Raw genomic sequence first — 21,441 nt, 5'->3', positions numbered from 1 at the left:
ATTGATTTTCTTTTTCTCCCTTTTTCTTTTTCTTCCTTCCCTTAATTCTTAATTTTTATTTTTATTTTTTTTATTTCCGCTTTCTGACACTTTTGTGTCTTTTTTTTCTTTATTTCGCTCATTTTTTTTGTTCGTTCTTCATTTACTATTTGTCTTTACTTTCTTTCTTCTCTCTGTCTTTCTTTTATTAATTTTTTCTTTATTCTTTCCATTGATGTTTTTTTTTTGGTTTTCTTTTCCTAACTTTTTATTTCCCCTTTTCGTTTTTTGTTCTTTCTTTCTTTCTTTCTTTGAATTCAGCTTTCTTTCCTTTATGTTTTTGTAGTCTTCATGTTTGCGTTAATTTTCCTTTCATTTTTTTCTCTCTCATCTTTATTTCTTTGTTTCATTTTCCTTTTTTTTTCTTCACTTTTTACATTTTTATTCCCTTTTTTCTCTCTTTCTTTTTTTTTTCTTTCTAACTTTCTTTCATTTGTTTTTTTCAAACTTTTTTCCTTTTCGGTTCCTTGTTACTTTTTTTTAATTTTCAGTCTGACCTTTTTCTTTTTCTGTTCCTTTTAGATTCTTTCTTTTCTTTATTTTTTCTTTATTTTTTTCCTTCACTTTATCATTGATAATTGTTCTTTCTTCTTTTTCGTTCTTTTATTCATTCTTTTTTCTTTTTAAGTTATTTCGCTTGCTTTTTTTTCTTCATTTTTCTGCTTTGTTCCTTTCATCTTTTTTTCTGCTTCATTCTGACCCTTTTCTGTCTTCTTACTTCAATACCTACTTACTTTCTTTCTTCATATTTTATTCTTTATTCGTACCTGCTTTATTTACTTTTCTTTCTTTATTTGTGCACGTGGACGTCTCGAAATAATAAAATCAGTCATTGCGTACAAAATGCCTATTTCGCGCAATGCGCCAGAAACAGTGTACGCGCAGCGCCCATGATATTCTCTTCACATAAGGAACGCTTCTATTGGTTAAACTGCCAATATAAAGCGCATTTTGATTGGTAATATCCTTAAAATGGGCGTGTTGAAGATAAGAAGGAGGCAGTCCTTACAGAGATAAGAACGCGTTAAGAAGATTTTCAGAATACCGATTTGCAATGATTTTAGCGTCTTCTTATCTCAGTGAGATAAGATAAAAGATAAGAACAAAGATAAGAACGTTTTCAGAATACCACCCCTGTACTCCGAGGAAATATCGTCTAGATCAGTTGCTCAGCGGTGACGTCACTCCCTCAGATTTTTGAGGGAAAGTCGTTAAAAGTGGACACGCCTCCCGTTCAGCTGTTAGTCTTTGTTAACAGCAGGGAAGATTACTGGGTTGAGAAATATGGTGTGATCTACCGATAAAATGAATATTAATTACCTAAGAAAGGACTTTTCGTTGTAAATAATTTATAAAAGAAATCAAATTAAACACACAAAAACATCATAAATGAATCGCATCGTGTATGTTTCCCCTGATACCTACAATAAGGTTTTTGAGCGTAGACTATCGTATATGGATTACATAATCAATCGGATCGCACAAAGCAGCACAACATAAGCCATAGACTTGTGTACTGTACCGTCTGCCGTGCTGTTGTATTAGGGAGACTCCCAACTCCCTGGTTGTATTGTGTACTGTAGGCCTATACATAATTATACAGCGCGCGGTTTCCAAATTCAGTTTCTTGCGTGTTTACCAAATCAGACAAGTCTTGATCACTTATCTTCGTTTTTTTTCATATATGGTGTGATGGCGACGGGAAATTAACGTCATTCTATCAGAGATTCCATCCTGCATATTTCCAAACAGTTGGGAACAACGACTTTGAAGATCCTACAGAACAAAGCTAGCTCTCGAAAGTTTCCTCCGAGGCCACGATGTCTTCTTGAATATATCTACTGGGTATATATGGAAAGAGGGTAGCGACTTTATATCCTTCAAAATTGACACTCCCCTTGATTTGGGTTAATTATGTAATTTCTTCATGATGCCAGTATAATTGAAGTCACATGGCCCCAAGTTTCATAAATGGAGTCACTTAAAAAGCAAGAAATTCTATATTTCCACATGTAAAATGACAATGACAATTTTACACATTTCCTCATAAACTTGTTCCACAGAGTTGCTTCTTTTGTTCGCATGACAGTAATATATAGCAGGAAAATAATGGCAAAGTCATTAAAGGTCAAGTCCACCCCAGAAAAAAAATGATTTGAATAAATAGAGACAAATCAAACATGAATAATGGTGAAAATTTCATCAAAATCGGATGTAAAATAAGAAAGTTATGACATTTTAAAATTTGGCTTATTTTTCACAAAACAGTTCTATACTCAACTCGGTGATATGCAAATGAGAGAGACGATGATGTCACTCACTCACTATTTCTTTTGTTTTTGTTTGAATAATACACTATTTCAATTTTTACGAATTCGACAATATTAGTACCCCTTTGCTCGAACCACAAAATGTTAGAATAATGGAATTACATGTGTTCAGGGAGGAATGAAACTTTGTGAACAGACAATGACGAGAAAATCAAAATATTTCATATTTCATAAAATAAAATACAAAAGAAATAGTAAGTGAATGATGTCATCGGTCCCCACATTTGCATGCTGACTAAGATGTGCATATAACTGTTTTGAAAAATTAAGCGAAACTTGAAATTGTTATAACTTTCTTATTTTACATCCAATTTTGATGAAATTTTCAGAGTTATGTTTGTTTGATTTTTCTTTATCTATTCAAGTCAGCTTGTTGGGGTGGACTTGTCCTTTAACTGGCAAGTTTGGTCTGAAATGTACTGTTCTTTCATAATATGGCTGACCAAACAATAATTGGAATTTGCAGTAGAACAAGAATACAGTAATTGTCTCCCTTTTGCATATATTGAAGTGGACTGAGTAAACTCTCTCTGGAACAAAAAAAATCCTAAAGAACCATGACCAAAACAAAACTCACAAGTCGGTCATATTTGTACGTACAGTATAGCACTTTAAACAGTGGCGTACCTACAATTTTCCACGGGGGGGGGGGGGGGGGCAAAACCGTCCGCCAAAAAAATTGACAAGCAAAAAAAAAAGTCTTCAATCACAAATAAAGGAATTCGTACCTGGAAAAAAAATTGACAAGCAAAACAAAAAAAGGTCTTCAAGCTCGTCAGGGGGCAAAAAAGGCTATTTTTTCAAGCTCGTCAGGGGGCCAAGATAGTCCTTCGCCCCACCAATAGAAATGATTGGGGGGCAAACATATCGTTTTGCCCCCCCCCCCCCTCCTCCAATAATTCCGCATGTACAAAAATAAAATAAGATAGTAATGTTACACAGAAATCAGCAAGTGATATTGAGCTACACAACTCGTTCTTTGTTTAAAATCGTGCTCAAATTGTCCGCTTTTCAGATTGGAATACAAAAATTTTCAGCTCGCGCTTCGCGCTCGCACCATTTCTGTAGCAAAAACCCCACACTTTTCATCATTAAATAGGTGAATAGAATGTCCCGTTCTCAGTTCTAAGCCTCAAAAGAAGTCCCGCTTCGATTTGCAATAATCTTTTGTTGGATATAATCTTGTTCTTTATTAAAAACGTCCATTAAACTGTCATTTTTTTTCAGATCGAAATATCAAAATTTTAAGCTCGCGCTTTGCGCTCGCATGTTTTGTCTTTTTTAGATACCCATCTTAATCATAGGTACCAAAATGCAGAGGATATCAAGCTTTCTGGTCAGAATATAAAGAAATTTCAGCTCGCCCTCGGCACTCGCATTATCTGTGTAGTGAGATATGTATTCTCCTCATGAGTTACTACAAACAGTCTTTAAAAGGCACCTTTTTCCTATTTTCAGGTCAGTTTACTAAAAAATTTCAGTTATATATATATATATATATATGAGTGTGTGTGAGTTTGTTTGTTTTGTGTGATCGAGCGCCGTTGGAAAGTTGATTCATGATTCCCCCCCCCCCCCATGTGAAAAAAAGATTGACGCCCCTGTGTATATATAGTAAAAAAATTGCATCTCAATTAATATACACAAGTATCGGCCTCATCGCAATAAAAGGGTTAGTACACGAGATTTTGTGTTACTTTTTGCTTGTTTCTTTCTTTAATAAGTTTTTCAATCTCTCTCTATATATGTCTAAGAAAGATTATATGTCTAAATTCATGTATATTTTATGTTGTAATGATATATGTTTAAGTGGACTTCAGGGAATGGTCGTACGCAGCAAGGGGGAAGGGGGGGGGGCAAATTCCCGATCAGTTGTTGTGAAAACACATTTTTTCCCTTAACATTTCATGAAAACTATGAAAAATGTGCAAATGTGAGATGTGTACCAAATACTTTTATTACACTTTATAAAAAAATAATAATCGCCACATGAGCAGCTCGGTCCGTTTTTATTTTTCAAAAATATGTTCGAGATTTGCCCCCCCCCCCGGAAATATTATCTGCGTGTGGTCATGCAAAATGGCATGACTGGAAATCCTACATTTTGAAAAGAGCATTTGACAGGGTCAGACTTCTGTCAAGTCATCATTATTACTTTAAACTACAATTAAAACATAAAATAATTATTATCCTTTGTTTCTTTAAAAAAAAAAAAAATCTGACACAAGTCCTTCTCAGATGTGCTCATTATTGTGTCTATCCTCTCCTCTATTTTCTCCTCTCCGCTTATCCGCCTTCCTACCGGTTATTTGTTTAACGGCATCAATCACATTTTTCGTGCATTATATTCTTTCTAGGTTATTTTATATATTTTTTCTCCTTTTATACACATCATTGAATCCAGTTTGCTTGAGTCCACGACGGCATGTGTTCTATCTACGTACAGCAGCACCCATCCATCTTCTCAGGGCATTCTCCCCCTTTTTTTCTTCTCTTTTTCTGGGGGGGGGGGGTGGGAAGGGTAGATATTTTTAGGACGGGTTGCTTTGTCCTTCACCAAACTGTATATTTTTTATTACTTTGTATTTATTTTGTGAGTATTTCCCTCTCCTTTATTCATTCTTTTCTCATTTGATTATCTGTATTTATACTTTGTTATTTTGTTATTTGTTGTGTTATCTATTTCTTGAGGGGCCCACATTGTACCAGCATTGCTTTTTAGTGGGTTCCTCCATTTCCATCTTAATTTAATTTCTATTGAAAAATAGTATATATATTTAAAACCTACAATGTGTTGCCCAAATCGTCTAAGTGTTTTTTTTTCACAACATATGTATTATTAATTTTGTTTGCAACGGATACAAATATTTATGTTTATATATGGTATACAATTTGTTTTTGTTTGATGGAAGTGAAATAAATGAATTTGAATTGAATTTGACTTTTCCCCTTTTCATTTTCATTTATAGTGCAAAAATATGTGCGCCGCTCGGCGGTCCCCCCCCCCCCCCCTTTCGCCAAAAGCTGGATCCGCCTATGCAAACTACATGTAAAAGTTACACTGCAATGGAATAGTTACTAGCAATTTAATTAACTGGCAAGGTACATGTAGATCTGAACATAATGCTCTTTCATAATGGCTGCAAAAAATATATTTCATAAATACTGTACTTCAAAGGTAATGAGAAAAGATGCCTTTATTTATAGATCCAGACCGGACCCGAAAATGAAATTCATAAATTATATACCAATCGAAAGCTTATAAGCTACTAAATACAGCAAGGTATGCTATATTAATTTTCACCGCTTCCCAGCTGAGTATTTTGCTTAAGAATATTCCAATTATCGGGCTTCGAACCCCGCTTAGAAAATAGGCTTTATTGTGCTTTTCACTTGCCTCGAGACCCTAACGTCACGTTGTGTAAGAAGCGTCGTGATTAGGTTTGTACACAGAAACACTGGGTGATTTTTTTTGCTTTCCAGATAACGCATTTCATTCTCTTCACTTCTATCACAGAGGGATATCACATATATTTTTACCCACAAGCTTGAATTTATGAAATCTACAGTTTTGAACTAGTTTTTGCCATATTTATTTCCTGCTTACTTGGCGCAAATTTCAATTCTATCTGCATTTAGATTATGTATAATAACTTTTCCTGACATAGCAATTTAGGCCCAATAAGAGCCAAACAAAGAAATCACAAAAAAGTAGTGAATAGTTGTAGGTTTACAACAATTTGAACAGTGAATAATTTTGAGTGCCATTTTCATCTGAAAACGAAAAAAAAATGGATTCATAACATGGAAATGGAAGAAAATACCCAATGCTTTTGTACACAAACCTATGGAACCACAACCCTCCTGACACAACGTGACGTCATCATTTCCAGGCGACATGGGGGTGCTCAATCGAAGCGTACTTTGGAGGAGTAGTTTCTTTGATTTTTATTTAATATTTTTAACTATTGGAAGAATCATTACCTTTATTTTAATATATGATTGTTTTTACACCGGTCAGGGTCTTTATCGAAGAGGCTTCATGTACATCATTGGCAATATCATTTCCTGGCTACCTGTAGCTAGATAATAATGTAGCTGAACAACAAAAATAATTGTACGCATTATCTACATGTTCATGTAAAGTAAATAAATAAACTAAAAGTTCCAAGGACAATTGTAAAGATTTTCTTCCAAAATCTAATGCACGCATCAAAATCCACATTTGTGAGATTAATCTACTTTTAAAAATCAATAATGATTTTTATTCTGTTTTCCTTATCCCTTTCACAGCTCTGTACTAATCTGTACAAAGTACATGTACTTCTCAACCCTTTTTGTCATACTCTCTGACCATGGGTGTCGATCGGTATGCTTGGTTGGGGGGGGGGGGGTGATTGACACAAATGTTCTTGTGGATGGGGATCTTTCAACATTACCCCCACTAAAATTACAAGTTAGGACATTTGAGAGTGGTTGATATGCATGGTGTTCTTGGAAATTGCTTAATGCAAAAAGCATGAACTAGCGTTTCTTCACTGGACGTAGGGGAAAAGTAGGGGATTGTTGCAGTGTACTTTACTTATATAATTTTTTTTTAAATTCAATTTGTGTTACAAGTAAGCTTATTATAAACCCATACGAAAGAAAAATGACAAAAATTGTCTGGACCATGTACAAAGTGATATGTTTATTGAGCATGATGTATACAACTTCTCTCTTAAATCTAACCCGACTGGCAATATCTTTTTTCTTCTTAATGCATGATCATGATAAAATGCACATTCGGACAAAAAATATAAGACTAGCACAAATTACAAACTGTGTGGCTTCTCATGTGCCATCGGGCTTACCGTCATTCCTTAGACGATTTTAACCCTGGATTTTAACATGTTTTAAATACTTTATAAGTGCATGAAACAAAAACAAACATTAAAACAATCAAAACTCAACTGTCATGTTATGATATTTCTCCAACATTTTCTTGAACCATCAGTGTGTAATATCAGCTAATATACATTATGTGTTAAAATGAAATTTACGTACCGCATGAGTGTGCTCATATAGAATGTAAAACTGCCATCCCTTTCCAAACTCAAAATATATTTCTTTTTGCCAAAATAAGAAAAAAATAATCAAGTTTAGTTATTCAAGTCCATAACAATAACAAGAATAACATGAAAAAAACATCCGATGTTCATATCCTCATATCCGCTTTAGAGAGAATGAATGATTATTCTTTCTGAAACCATCAATTGATTTCACTTATTAAAAAAATTGTAAAAATATGATCATATTATATTGAGCTCACTGAACCTCAATATTTTCATGAGAGGTATCTGATGGGGTCACATGATAAAATGTTTTAATATCAATTACATGCATCCAACCGCATACAACAAAGGCACCATATATGAGCTACTGATCACCAAACGACCATTATGACTTTTTTTAAAGTGAAATTTTTGCATTTGATGTGGGCTCACTCTTTCATGACTATAGGCACCTCATTTCCACATAGATAGATAATGAGGACATCGATGCTCTCCTGCAAAATATTATTGACCAAAAGTTATCGTTCAAGTCAAGGTATTTGGATATACAAGTAGGGGTGACTTTCGTTTTGTGCACATCTTGCTTTTGGTATATTTTCTTGTTCAAGTTACTGAATGCCGAACTTAATATATAACTACCATGACCTACATCGGTAAAGTGTGTATAACCAGGCAAATAAATGAAGTGATAAGCCTATACTCTATAGAAACGCAAAGGTATTTTTCTTTTTCTCTGAATTTTCTGGGAATGAATAAGAAAAAGGTGAAATAGAACAACATCTATTTCAGGTAGTCTCAATAATGTCCGAAAATCTTTCGCCTCATGTCAGACCTCATTGCAAATAACTTTTTATGACAGCGATCCCTGGCGATTTACTTATTTTACATAACTTCAAAAATGAAATGATATTCAAAAGGGTTGTAGATTAAATGGAACAAACATCATGCACTTGGATGTGGGGAGGGGTAAATCTGAGAAAAGTTATTTGTACTTTTTCAAAATTGCGGCCCTCTGGGATTTACGTCCATGGGGTTTTCCCTGTTTACTCCCGTTTATTTTTCCACCCGTTTATTTTCCCACCCTTTTGAATTAATTGATTTATTAAAATGTATTTATTCACCAATGCCTGGTGGGATAGAACACCCTATCAACAAAAGTTGTTTTTAGTTCATCGGGGTCCTTTTATGTCATGTGTTAAAAAATATCATATACATAAACATTTAAATTTTTGTCATCTTGAACCTCCACCCATCTGTTTTAAAGTCCTGGAAAAGAATGTTCTTATTTAATAACAATATACACACATTGCGACGGAAACAAACTGATTGATGGCATACTATAATCATCACTATAATTATCATGATCATAATTTTTCATTTTTGATCATCATTATTTAATTTTTCTACCCTAAATTATTGGGGGGATGATAATACAGGCCATCCCCCCACTTGAAATATTAGGGGGGATATATCCCCCCATCCCCCCCCCCCCCCCCCCCGGTGATCGACACCCATGTGAAGAAGACTTTGAAAATGATATATTTACAAGTGCCCACAGTAAAATGTACCGTGATGTGATCCATACACAAGAATGAGACTTTAATTACATTGTATGAGTCTAAATTTTCAATACCCATACTAAGACAAAATGCCTTTATGTAATTACATGTGTAGATGAAGAAGAATATAAAATATATCATTCAAACATGTACATTAATTATTCCATCTGAGTAAAGTGGAAAAACTGGTCTGTATAGTTTTGAAGTTTGAAATTTGGTACATGAGCACCTTCTTTCATATATCATGATGGTAACATCATACCCACAGATTTAACCAAGATATGCACATAGAGTGAAATAACTATTATGCATGTAACAGTAATTTCCCAACAATGAAATGTCTATTTGTAGCCTTAAAAGTAATGAACTATCTCAAACTGTCGTATGATACATGTACATGTATTCACATCACATAGATCACGGACGCTCACGTCCCTGCATAGATCTACTACATCAATCCCACGTGCACAATGTATGCACACAGCTGATAACGAGTGTGCAAAACGTAAAGAACGTTGCACTGTTCGGCGCAGCGAGATTGACAAGTAACTCATGCATATTCATGAGCACTCGTCCGTTGACCTTTGACCTCTGACGTCACCGCTGAGCAACTGATCTAGACGATATTTCCTCGGAGTACAGGTTCTCGGTTTTGCGCGCACACTCGGCTGGGCGTACGCACGGAATAGAACGTATATATCGGTGCAAATAAATTCGTTTAATATCGTCTAGAACTAGACTAAGAGGCAGCCGGCAGAGGCCCAGAAAAGACTAGGGGCCGATTGCATTGCACGAAAGGGTCTTTGCAAGAACTGTCTTTCGTGTCGCCCTTTATTTATGATGCGCCATGTCATGCATGTGAAACGCATTTTAATAAATTACCTGCAAACATATTTCATTCATCCGTTAAAAATATTAGTTAAAGTAAACAAAATCTTTGTTTATAAAAATTTAAAATGATGTGATATATCATGAAATTGTATACAAATTGATTTAAATGCTAGCTAACAAATTTCATTTGTTTATCATACATTTCAGAAATATCCCGCATGCAGCGCATCAAGATGGGCGACACAAAGACGGTTCTTGGAAAGACCCTTTTGTGCAATCGGCCCATGAAAGATAATGTTACTGGATCTGAATGGCTTAACTGTAGAATACACAATTTTGAAATCGTCTTTCTCCTGTCCTGGCCTTCGATTCATTTTCTGTCAAAAGTTGACGGTGCATTGATAGTGAAGACCCTGAAAACTGAAACTGAAACCCACACTGATGCCACAGCAGACTAATATGCAGTTTCGCATCAGCACACTAATTACCAGCTCTGTCACTCCTTCCCCTACCCCCCTCCTCTCTGAGTAAGGAGTAGACAGCTTGCAGCCGTCTGTTTCGAGGAGTTTTTAAACATTTTTATTTTTTTCTCCTCGTACACAGACGGCTCGCGATTGTGCAGCCGCCATTAGGGGGTTAACAATGCAAAATCCCCCCGACGGGGCTTATCAATGATAAGAACTGGACCAAAATAAAGATTATTCCGTTTTGGCCTGAAATGCACCAAAACGGGAAAAAATAAACTTAAAAGGACAAAGACAGTGATTTACTACGGCTGTCGCGCAACTCCCACTTCCTTGGTTTGTCCGAACTTAATACATAAACATATGGCCATCGAGTCCCTGTACAGATCGAGTTAGAACTTCGGTCTCTGTATTTGGTGAGTGGAGCCAACGGAGTTCTTCGGAACAACCAACAGAGACCGAAGCTTTTGGTCTAGGTAAGGAGGTGGGGTGGGTACACTCACACGTATTGCGAGGTTAGTATGCTATACCTTGCACTACAAACGTGTTTACGGGATGCAATTAATTTTTGAGTTGTCGGTTAATATAACGGGAATAATTTTAGCCGAAACTCATTCCGCTACTCACCAAGCATGCCAGGGCTTTTTCTGGTGACAGCGTTCCATTTTCAATTTTTGAATTATTTTTTTTATATAAAAGAGCAAAATCACTTACCTCGGCCTGGAAAGTGGCTTCACATGTCTTCCACGGAAATAAAAGGAAGCTTGTTGGTGGCGCTAATACAATTTACAACCTTAATTCAGCTCGTCTAGGTAATTTATAACTAGATTCTAGATTAATTGTATGCGCAATTCCTATGATTGTTTGATAAAACAGACACCAATGAATGCAATAACTTAAAAAACATACTTTTTGAAAATTCTTTAAAATATCACTTTTGTAACAAAAAATCCTCAGTTCCATACATTTTTTTTTCATTATTGACTTGGGGGTAATTTTTGTATTATTTACCAGAGCTATCAAAAATGTAAATTTTGAGTATATTTTTTAGTATGTCCTCTATCGGTGGAAAATACTTGTCATTTTTCCCCATGCTTTTACTATGGGAAAAAGGAAATCTCTATTTGGCATAATTTTTTCACTTTGTCGAAATTTTTCACTTTGATCCGATTTCCAAATCTTTTGAAAAATCATACTATCAGAAAAAGCATCAAATTTCTAGTTATGCACAATATGAACAAATTTTTGGCATCATGAATAAATTTGTGACAGCTCTCAGGAAGCTAAAAAAATTGGATTTGTGTTTGTGTGTAGCATTATGGCAGGAAAATGCTGAAAATTGACCCGATTTCATTCTTCTTTTTTTGCAGCCATTTATTGGATTTTTTCATAAAATTTAATTTCTGTCAATCTGAAGGTCATTTCTCTTCAAATCCTCAAAGAAACTGTGATATTCTTTTGAAACGGGTAAAATAACTATTTTCTCCACACCCTACTAACGAATTATAAAATAGACTAAGTACTGTTAAACTTTTTCATCTTTCAACTTGAAAGTTCAAAGTTCAGTTTTATATTTTTAAAGCCTGTCTGTAGTTTTAGTAAATCCTCCCAAAAGTACATGTTGCTTTTTCATCTCATTACCAGGTATATGCCCCAAAACTGCCATTATGTGAAGAATGTACCGGTAATTAAAAAATGTGTTTTATTATATATTTGCAGCTTAATACAAGTTGATGATGTCATATCCCCTTTTTATATTTTATTATGTACAATTATTTGTCCTCAGAGAAAGAAAAATTGAAAGGACAACTGTCTTATTTATACTAATTGCAGCAATATAATTTTTTGTAAAGAAGACATAATCATACATACATGTATTAAAACATGAAATAATTATGATTTCACATAATAACTAACTGTTACATATGACATATAGAAAAAGGGAAAGTGGGGACATGACATCATCAGTAAAAATATTGCATAACCATGATGGTGAGCATATTTAACTGTTAAAATTCAATAACTTTGCTATTGTTTTCAGATTTTGATGAAATTCTCAGTGAATATATAGATGTACTTAATTTCAACCCAGAGTACCCATTCATATCACATTTTTCTTTCAAAGTGTGATAATTCTAATTGGGAATATATATTTTCAGATATCTGTACTTTTCTAATATGAGCGATTTAGAGAGCAGTAATGAGCACACCACAAGTTAATTTTCAAAGGAAATGCTCATGTTTTGATCATTGCAGTGTCTGAACATGATTGAACGCATTTTTGTACAGCTGTTGCTTGACTTTAATACAGTTATTTAATGGTCATAAATCTTATATTAAATCAAGTAATCAATCATAATTTCAATTTGATTGATGATAGCCAACTGCCTACCAAATTTCAGAATTCTCTAGATTTTTCCTTTTAAATTGGGAGTGCTGAATAGTTGTTACCTTTTGTCTTTACATGTAACTTGTTACAAGTGGGAAATACAAGTACGTTGAGATTTACATTGAACTTGGTTAATATCCTCTTTCAATAGGATAAAACAAGGCAGTGGGAGCAGGTGCTTCATCCTTACTTTATCATCCCTGTTTGCCAAGCATCCTCCTCCTCGGACTTTAGAGATCAAGAGGGTAGTCGCATCTCCAAGGCTTATCTCGGTGACAACTTGGGTATCTCTGTACAGAAGCATGATGGAAATCGCCTAATCTATGAAGTGCGTGGGCAGGCCATGCTCCGATTCGTGACCCTGTCATTCTATGCTACAGCAGCAGTTGGACTGTACCTTGCACCTGACTTTATCTCCAGTGCATTAGACAACGATGTCATCAACACAGAGACAATCGTCAACTTGACAGCAGTGGGCTTTGCTGTGGTCGGACTTCCGACATTACTCCGCATGTTGTCCAAGAGGCTCATCTTGAAACTGTACCACAATGAGGCCAGGGAGACATACATGGCTGTCACTCAGTCTCTCTTGCTGACAAACAAATTTACAACTTTTTCTCTCGAAGATGTGGTGGTGAAAGAGAATAAAAGCATTTTGAGCAAAGCTTTCAATTTGACTACTTTCAAAGCAAAGAAAGACCCTCTGCATGTGAATCCTTATAACTTCAAGCTTCCAAGTGACTATAATCATTTATTAGGATACGATAAAGACTTACATGCTTGACTGTGGTGGCTTGGAAATAAGTGATCTGAATTTGAGATTACCTTTCCTCAAATGAGTGTTTCTTTAATATTCAGGAAGCCTTTATTCGATTTTTCGTATAATCAGCAGACATGATTCATGAATTAAGTGTGCTTTCAAAAGAGTACCAAAGCGATGACGTCAGTTGCCATGGTGTCATGGCGGCCTGGTTCTAAACAAATTAACCCAGAGCGTGTTTCTCATACATGTAGGAGAAAATGGCTGCTAACTGAATTTCATCGCTTGCAACCTCAGATGGTAATTTTTGCAAGACAAATGTGTATAGACGATCATCAGCTGCGACTCTGTTTAGAACCAGCTGGTTCGTTGTCATAACAGTGAAGTCACACTTTGGTACTCTATATATGCATAGATCCAGTGTTGTGCAGTGCACACAAGGTTTCTTTCAGAATGATCCTGCAGTGACACATAAGCTGCTAGGCAGAAGCCTTAATGTGCACCTTTTGAATAAACTATTAATACCTCGGTCACATTTGCTCTACGGCGGCCATTTTAAAATGCTTTGTACCAGCTACATAATAGTGGGGTTTGAATAAAAATGAATAAAACGGCCGTTTTCAACTCGCCGTACGGCCGCCATAGAGTAAATGTGATCGAGGTACTACTTTCACTCATGTTTATACATGTACATCAGAGCAAAGAGAGTATTGCTTAAAAATTAGTGATTTGTCTACTATTTTTTATGAATTTTTTATTTGTGTACCCAGCTTTTCCATCCCCATTGAAGTTCCAATTGCAACATATAAAAATGGGTCATTGACATGTCATTTTTAGTGTTCCCTCTGCATAGGGATAGCTGTCTGAACCATGCAATAACAATTTTTTCACATTTTATGCATTAGAGTGCAATATGCAAAATTAAGTGTCTGGTATGTTTTGACTATAAATCACAATGCCTAAAATTATACTGCTGTTTCTTCAAGCATTACCATTGGTGTTCCAAACACTTACTAGAACTTTCCTATTCACGAAAATCAATAACTAGGAATCGAGATATTTTTAATTTCAAGTTGATGCTGCAGTGTTTTTAATCTCAATTTTCAAGCCTACGCTGTAGGGACAGGAGAAAAAATATCACAGTAGAAGAAGCATAAATAATTCAGGAGCAATGTTCTTTATATACTAAACTCATGTCATGCGAGGAGTTTGGATAAGCAACATTTTCCATGCTAATGCCAACATCAACCATAACAAAACTTTAATAATTTTTTTGAGTTTTTCTATATTCTGTGACCTCTTCCTATTCTGTAGCCTGTTGATAACTTTATAAACAATGTAATTCTATGGCCAGATGGAATGCCAAAATGTTTTCCTGTGACACTGGGCCTTTTCACACGTGAATCTTGAATCATCATTGTAATGATGATTGCTATTGTTATCGTGACTGTGATTAGCGTTCATGATTCTAATCATGAATGTTCTATTTTGGTTTCATAAAATTCATACATGCTAAATATTTGTCATTAGCCATATTTTTCACTGGAATCATTCAAATTTCGAATTTTTTATTGTGTGAAAGGGCGGACTAGTATTAATTGAATTATAGCAAAAATGTTGCAGTAAAGGTGCATTGTTACTGATAGTACTAACTTGATACTAGACTACTGAAGGGATGACATAAATTTTTGTAACATTTCAGCATTTTGAATGCCATGTCACATTGGATCATCATAAAAACAAACCTTCACAGCTCAGATTTGGTGGGAATTGTTTAATAGGGGATTAAGGTGTGGCTGTATGCATGCCTGTTTGGCCTGGGGTGTTTCATAAAGCTGTTCATAAGTTAGGAGCGACTGGTGATCCTTTCTCACCCGCTAAACCATCGCCAATGAACGTTTTGGTGTATATCATTTAACAAAAGAAAGGATCACCAGTTCTTAAAGTCGTTCTTAACTTATGAACAGCTTTATGAAACGCCCACCTGGTTCCAATCAGTTATGAACCAAGCTGATTCAAACTGATTTGGGAAATTCTGATTCAAGTGACCACACTTAGGCCATCATGAGCCAACCATGTCAAATTTAAAGTGTGGAGTTTCCCCATCTTGAACTTGTATGGCCATGGAAATTTTTTAATTGATTCTACTCAAGGCAATTTTGTTCTAAAACTTCAAATGTATTTTATGAAACAATATTGAAATCCAAGGGAGTATGATTTATTTCAATTAATAAAGTAAATATTAATTATTTTGAATTTGTATGCAATATAATATTCCTGATTGAGAGAAAACTTTGAATGATGAACAAATCTGTATATCTTGTAGTGAAAGACATATTGGAAAAGCCTGGAATATATAAAATTAAACTTTGGAAGAAATAAAGACAGAGAAAGGGCAGGGATGATAGTAAGAGAGGAAGAGAGAGAGGGGGTGGTAGGAACAGAAATTGATATTGAAGGAAACACAGTGACAGAAGTTATATGTACAAAGAAACTGATGATCAGATACATTATAATATCAAAGAAGGGAAGTTACCATATTCACTTCATTGTCAAGACTTTTTTTAACGGGAGCGTCACGAATGGGGGAGGGACTTAGATGTGATACCCACCCCATCCAAATGATTTTTGTCTCGCCTGCATATACTATAGACCCGCTTTTCCGACGGCGGTGGCGTCGTCAGCATTGAAATCTTATCCAAGGTTAAGTTTTTAAAATGTCATCATAACTTAGAAAGTATATGGAGCTAGTTCATGACACTTGGATATAAGGGTGATCAAGTATTACTGAACATCCTGCCTGAGTTTCAGGTCACGTGACCAAGGTTATTTAAGGTCAATGAACTTGATCATGTTGGGGAATCAATATCGAAATCTTAACCACGTTTAAGTTTTTTAAATGTCACAACTTAGAAAGTATATGGACCTAGTTCATGAAAATTGGACATAAGGGTGATTACTGAAGATCCCGCCGGAGTTTTAGGTCACATGACCAAGGTCAAAGGTCACTTAGGGTCAACGAACTTTGACCATGTTTGGGGTATTTGTGGAATTTTCATCATAACATGAAATAACATGAAATTTTATGGATCTAGTTCATGAAACTTAGACATAAGAGCAATTAAGTATCCCTGAGCATCCTGTGTGAGTTTCAGGTCACATGACCAAGGTCTAAGGTCATTTAGGGTCAACGAACTTTGATAATATTGGGGGTATTTGTGGAATTGTCATAACTTTAAAAGTTTATAGATCTAGTTCATGAAACTTGGGACATAAGAGTAACCATTTATCCCGGAATATCCTGTGCGTGTTTCAGGTCACATGGTCAAAGGTCATTTATTGTCAATGAACTTTGACCATGTTGGAGGGTATTTGTTAAATTGGCATAACTTAGAAAGTTTATGGATCTACACATGCAGTTCATGAAACAGACTTAATCAAGTATGAATGACTGTTTTGCACACGTCTTATTGATATGGTGTGGTCGGATCGATATTGCACTTTTGCTTTCAACCATACTTAAATGAGATGAATCAATGCAAGATGTACAGTTCATATATTTATTAAAGATGATAACTTGATGATGATGATGACAAGTATGAGTAAGTCTGATGGTGACTGTACTCTGAAGTACATAAAATAGACTCTGCAGACTTATGCAATATAAAATATAAACTCTTCTGTAAGTCAATCTCTAAACCATTCTCTAATCTAAACTCCTATATCTATAAAACTCTATTCTGTAATCTGATTCGGGTTCAGAAGTGAACCCCTTTTTTATTGTTCTGGTCAAGACTCTTTACAGCCAAACAGGCTTTGGTCAACCTTGGACGCTTGACCAAAATTGGGGGAGTGGACCTTTTAGTGAAATGTAAAAATGATAATAATATTGGAGGGGTATTTGCCATATGGACATACAGTGGCGTAACTACGGGGGGGGGGGGGCATTGGGGGCACATGCCCCCCCCCCCACATCGGCTGACCAAAAAAAAAACGGGGAAAAGGAGAAAAAAAAAGGAGAAAAGAGGGAGAAAGGAAGAGAAGCGTATAGTGGGAAAGAAGAAAATATTATTCATTATAATGTTATATTATAATTATGTTGTGTTACATTACATAAGAAAAATTTTTATCATAATTTCATGAAACATAATTTGCCCAGGGCCTACGTCTTCATTGTTCCTGGTGCTTGCATTGTCTGTTAACGAGATATATAATCCTGTTGTACTGAAACATCCCGTTTTCAAGTCAATATAAACCAAATATATTTCCTAGCACTTGAGTTATCATTGTTTTATGTAGTGACATATGCTTCTTTTTCATGACTCAAAAAGTGATTGCCCCATGTTAAGGTCGTCGTATGTATGAAACATTTCCTGTCCGTGATTACGTTCGCATTAGTGGATTGGTGAGATATGTCTGCTCTTCATGAATTCCTAAAATCAGTCCTTAAAATGTCCCTTCTGCTCTGAATATCAAAAATTTTCAGCTCGCGCTTCGCGCTCGCATCATTTGGATATTGAAATACGTATGGTCCTAGTTAATTCCTACAAAGAAACCTTAGAATGCCCCACTTCAGGTCTGAATTATCTAAATTTTCAGCTCGCGCTTCGCGCTCGCAATATTTAATTAGTGAGATGCGTATGATAATCATGATTGCAATGACTACAAAAAGTGTATCATGTGTTCAGATGTAATTCTTATAAACCAGCACGCGCTTGGCACTCGCATTAGATGAATATGGTAAAAAAAGCATACTCTTAATGGATTCCTAAAATATATTCCTCAAAATCTTGCTGTTTGGGGTCAAAATATACGAAAACTTTAGCTCGCGCTTCGCGCTCGTATTTTTTAGCGAGACAGGTACCTATCATGATTACACAAATTTGATTATAATGTCTCTTTTTAGGTGTGAATATAAAAAAAAATCAGCTCGCGCTTCGCGCTCGCATTATTTGATCAGTGAGATGCATATCCGTTTAATGACATTGTCCAGAAAATGTCTCTATTAGGTCAGTATAACTGGCAACTGAGCGCGCTCACTCAGTGATTCAAACATTTTGCTGGTGCCCCCCTCCCAATGCCGTGACCCACGGTACGCCACTGTGGACATATCAATGACAATTCCTTGCATATCTAAAAACATGATTGCAAAAAAAAAGTCAAAATATTTCAGTCATCCCCCCACCCATCAACACGGATTTACGCCAGTGATATTAATGTAGGTTGTGCAACGTATATTATTTACAATTGGTATACTTTTCAAATTGAAATTAGTTTCAGTGAACAAATGTACTTTCTGTCGGGAAGAAATCGAAACGGTTTTGCATCTATATACTCGGAGTGCAAGCATATTAATCACATTTGGAAAAGTTGAAGGACTGGATTACGACCAAAACCAGTGAGATACTACATTTTTCAGCTGAAAATAAAAAATTCGGATTTAGTTGGAAAAAACAATTATGCACTTAATTGTATTTTCATTAAAGTAAGAAAAACTGTGTATGACTGTAAGATAAACAATACAATTCATCTTTTCAGTATCATTAAATGCTCAATAATCAATTATTACCAAAATGAGAAATATATTGCCAAATTTCAAACAGCGCAGATTTAACAAAAGTATGAAAGATGGTTTCGATTGAAAAAATATTTTTATTGTTTAATTTCCGCATGTAAAATTATTTTGTTATACTTGTCAGTTCATTTTTTTTTTATCAGTGATTGTATTTTATTCATTGTATTCTGTATCTCTTGCTTTTTTATTGCAATTAAAATCCCTGTGGAGGGGAAAAAAGATTTTATATATATATATATATATATGTGTGTGTGTGTGTGTATGTGTATATATGTATATATATATATATATATATATATATATATATATATATATATATATATATATATATATATATATATATAGAAATAGTCTGCTTAGGCATAAGGAATAAAATAATCACAAAAGGTTTAGTAAATGCCGTAAAAATAAAATCGTAGATTTTAAAAGGAGCATAGCTCTCAAAAATGAAAGGTAAAGTCACACTCTTCGTCAGTGCCCATGATGTGACAAAAAAAATAGGTTTAGTTAAACTGAAGTTATCGCGTCTACAAGGAAAAGTTACTGGACGGACGAACACCGAGAGGGGGGGGCACTAACATTGACGAGTGGATACCATGCGCGACCCCCCCCCCCCAAAAAAAAAAAAAAAAAAAAAAAAAAAAACGTAAAAAGGATGTCTTTTCCAAGATAGGGCACGTAACGTATTAAGGGTGTCAAAAACACGAAAATTATGAAAAAAGGGTGTCTAGGCCTACTTCGCAAGGAAAGCTACGTGTTTAGGGTCAAATTTGCGAGGGTATAAACAAGACTAAAATGCTTTATAAAGGATGTAGGCCTACTTTTGCACCAACAGTCAACACTACGTGTTTAGAGTACGATTTGCGCGAGGTGTGGGGGGTTGGGCCGTACTAAACCCAATGATGTCCGTGATATACCGGGTGACATAACAATTGAAATATCGCTGTACTATAGGGTTCAGTTCAGGGAATACTTGCCAATAGTATCGTTTTGTTTCCGATACTTGTTAAGGGTATATAGGGTTTCACACGCCAATACTTGTTAAAGGGATGGTCCGGGCTGAAAGTATTTATAGCTTAACATATAGAGTAGAATTCACTGAGCAAAATGCCGAAAATTTCATCAAAATCGGATCACAAATAACAAAGTTATTAAATTTTAAAGTTTAGCAATATTTTGTGAAAACAGTCGTCATGAATATTCATTAGGTGGGCTGATGATGTCACATCTCCACTTGTTCTTTTGTATTTTATTATATGAAATTAGGTTTATTCAATTTTTTTCCTCCAAGAACTAGAAAAATTGGATTGACAATTGATTTAGTGCATTAGATATTTATTGCTGCAACTTTTTTCATTATAAGAGAGACATATTATTCATACAAGTATGAAATAATGAAAAAATATGATTTTATGTAATAACATAAGAAAACGGAAAGTGGAGATGCGACATCATCAGCCCACCTAATGAATATTCATGACGACCGTTTTCACAAAATATTGCTAAACTTTAAACTTCTTTATTATTTGCTATCCGATTTTGATGAAATTTTCGGCATTTTGCTCAGTGAATTCTACTCTATGTATTAAGATATAAATATTTTCAGCCCGGACCATCCCTTTAAGGGGTGCATTTCAGCATATGGAAAATACTTGTTTATGGTGCTTTTCGAGACTCCATGGTCGCGCATGGTATCCATATTATCCACTCGTCAATGTAAGTGCCCCCCCCCCCCTCCGGGACACCGAGCATGATACCATAATACGTCGCGTACATGCCCGGGGGAGGGTTACTCATGTATATAATGCATAGTGGGTATGTGCTGCGGAGGGGACCCCTATTTTTACACTCAAAGTTCCGTTCCAGTGCATATGGATCGAGTGCATAGCATTTTCATCTTATAGAGAAAAAGAACTAAGAAAGCCGCTCCGAAGCATAGCATTTTCTTCTTATCGAGAGAAAAGAAGAAAGAAATCCGCTCCAAAGCGGGTCCAAAGCTTAGCATATTTTACGTTACGCCGTTCCGGTCGCATTGATCCGCCACAATGAGCTGCAATTTTGGTAAAAAGCGGCCGCAGAGCGCTGACCGACCATCGCCTCTGCGCGAGCGCACCCGGCTCCCGTGCCGCTGGGCTAGCTGCATACACGTATGCTCGTTCCATAGGGATGCACACGCAGGCGACCCGTTCCAAGGACCCCCGTTTTCACAAACATTTGTAGTACCAAAGCCCGTTCCGAGGACCCTACTTTTTACAATAAGTCCACTCATCCAAGGCCCCGGTTTTGTCTCCCCGCGGCACATTGACCTAGCCTCACACTGACCTTCATCGTCAGCGATAGTGCATTGTTATTCACCCGGCATATATCCCGGGATATAATGATATAATTACAAGGGGTTTCTATTTTGGTATTCCGCCCGTATTCCGGTGGTGTAAGAGTT

General features: G+C 35.7%; 1 protein-coding gene across 1 annotated transcript; it reads left to right on the top strand.

Moving 5' to 3' along the window:
* The first annotated feature begins 11,816 nt into the window (after positions 1–11,816).
* On the top strand, positions 11,817–15,682 carry LOC129254015 (transmembrane protein 70, mitochondrial-like). The gene is made up of 2 exons (XM_064095119.1): positions 11,817–11,961; positions 12,818–15,682. Exons 1-2 carry the CDS (start codon positions 11,896–11,898, stop codon positions 13,448–13,450), a joined length of 699 nt encoding a protein of 232 aa, XP_063951189.1. The 5' UTR covers positions 11,817–11,895; the 3' UTR covers positions 13,451–15,682.
* The last annotated feature ends 5,759 nt before the right edge of the window (positions 15,683–21,441 follow it).

The sequence above is a fragment of the Lytechinus pictus genome, chromosome 2 (genome assembly GCF_037042905.1).
Source record: "Lytechinus pictus isolate F3 Inbred chromosome 2, Lp3.0, whole genome shotgun sequence".
Lineage (NCBI taxonomy): Eukaryota > Metazoa > Echinodermata > Echinoidea > Temnopleuroida > Toxopneustidae > Lytechinus > Lytechinus pictus.
The sequence above is the reverse complement of the archived record's forward strand: the minus strand, read 5'-3'. Positions and strand labels throughout refer to the sequence as shown.

Excerpts from the sequence above, each read along its gene's own strand:
- LOC129254015 (XM_064095119.1), top strand. The coding sequence starts at position 11,896 with ATGTTGCTTTTTCATCTCATTACCAGGTATATGCCCCAAAACTGCCAT. Across the intron at positions 11,962-12,817 it reads ATTATGTGAAGAATGTACCG|GATAAAACAAGGCAGTGGGA; the intron begins GTAATTAAAAAA and ends CTCTTTCAATAG.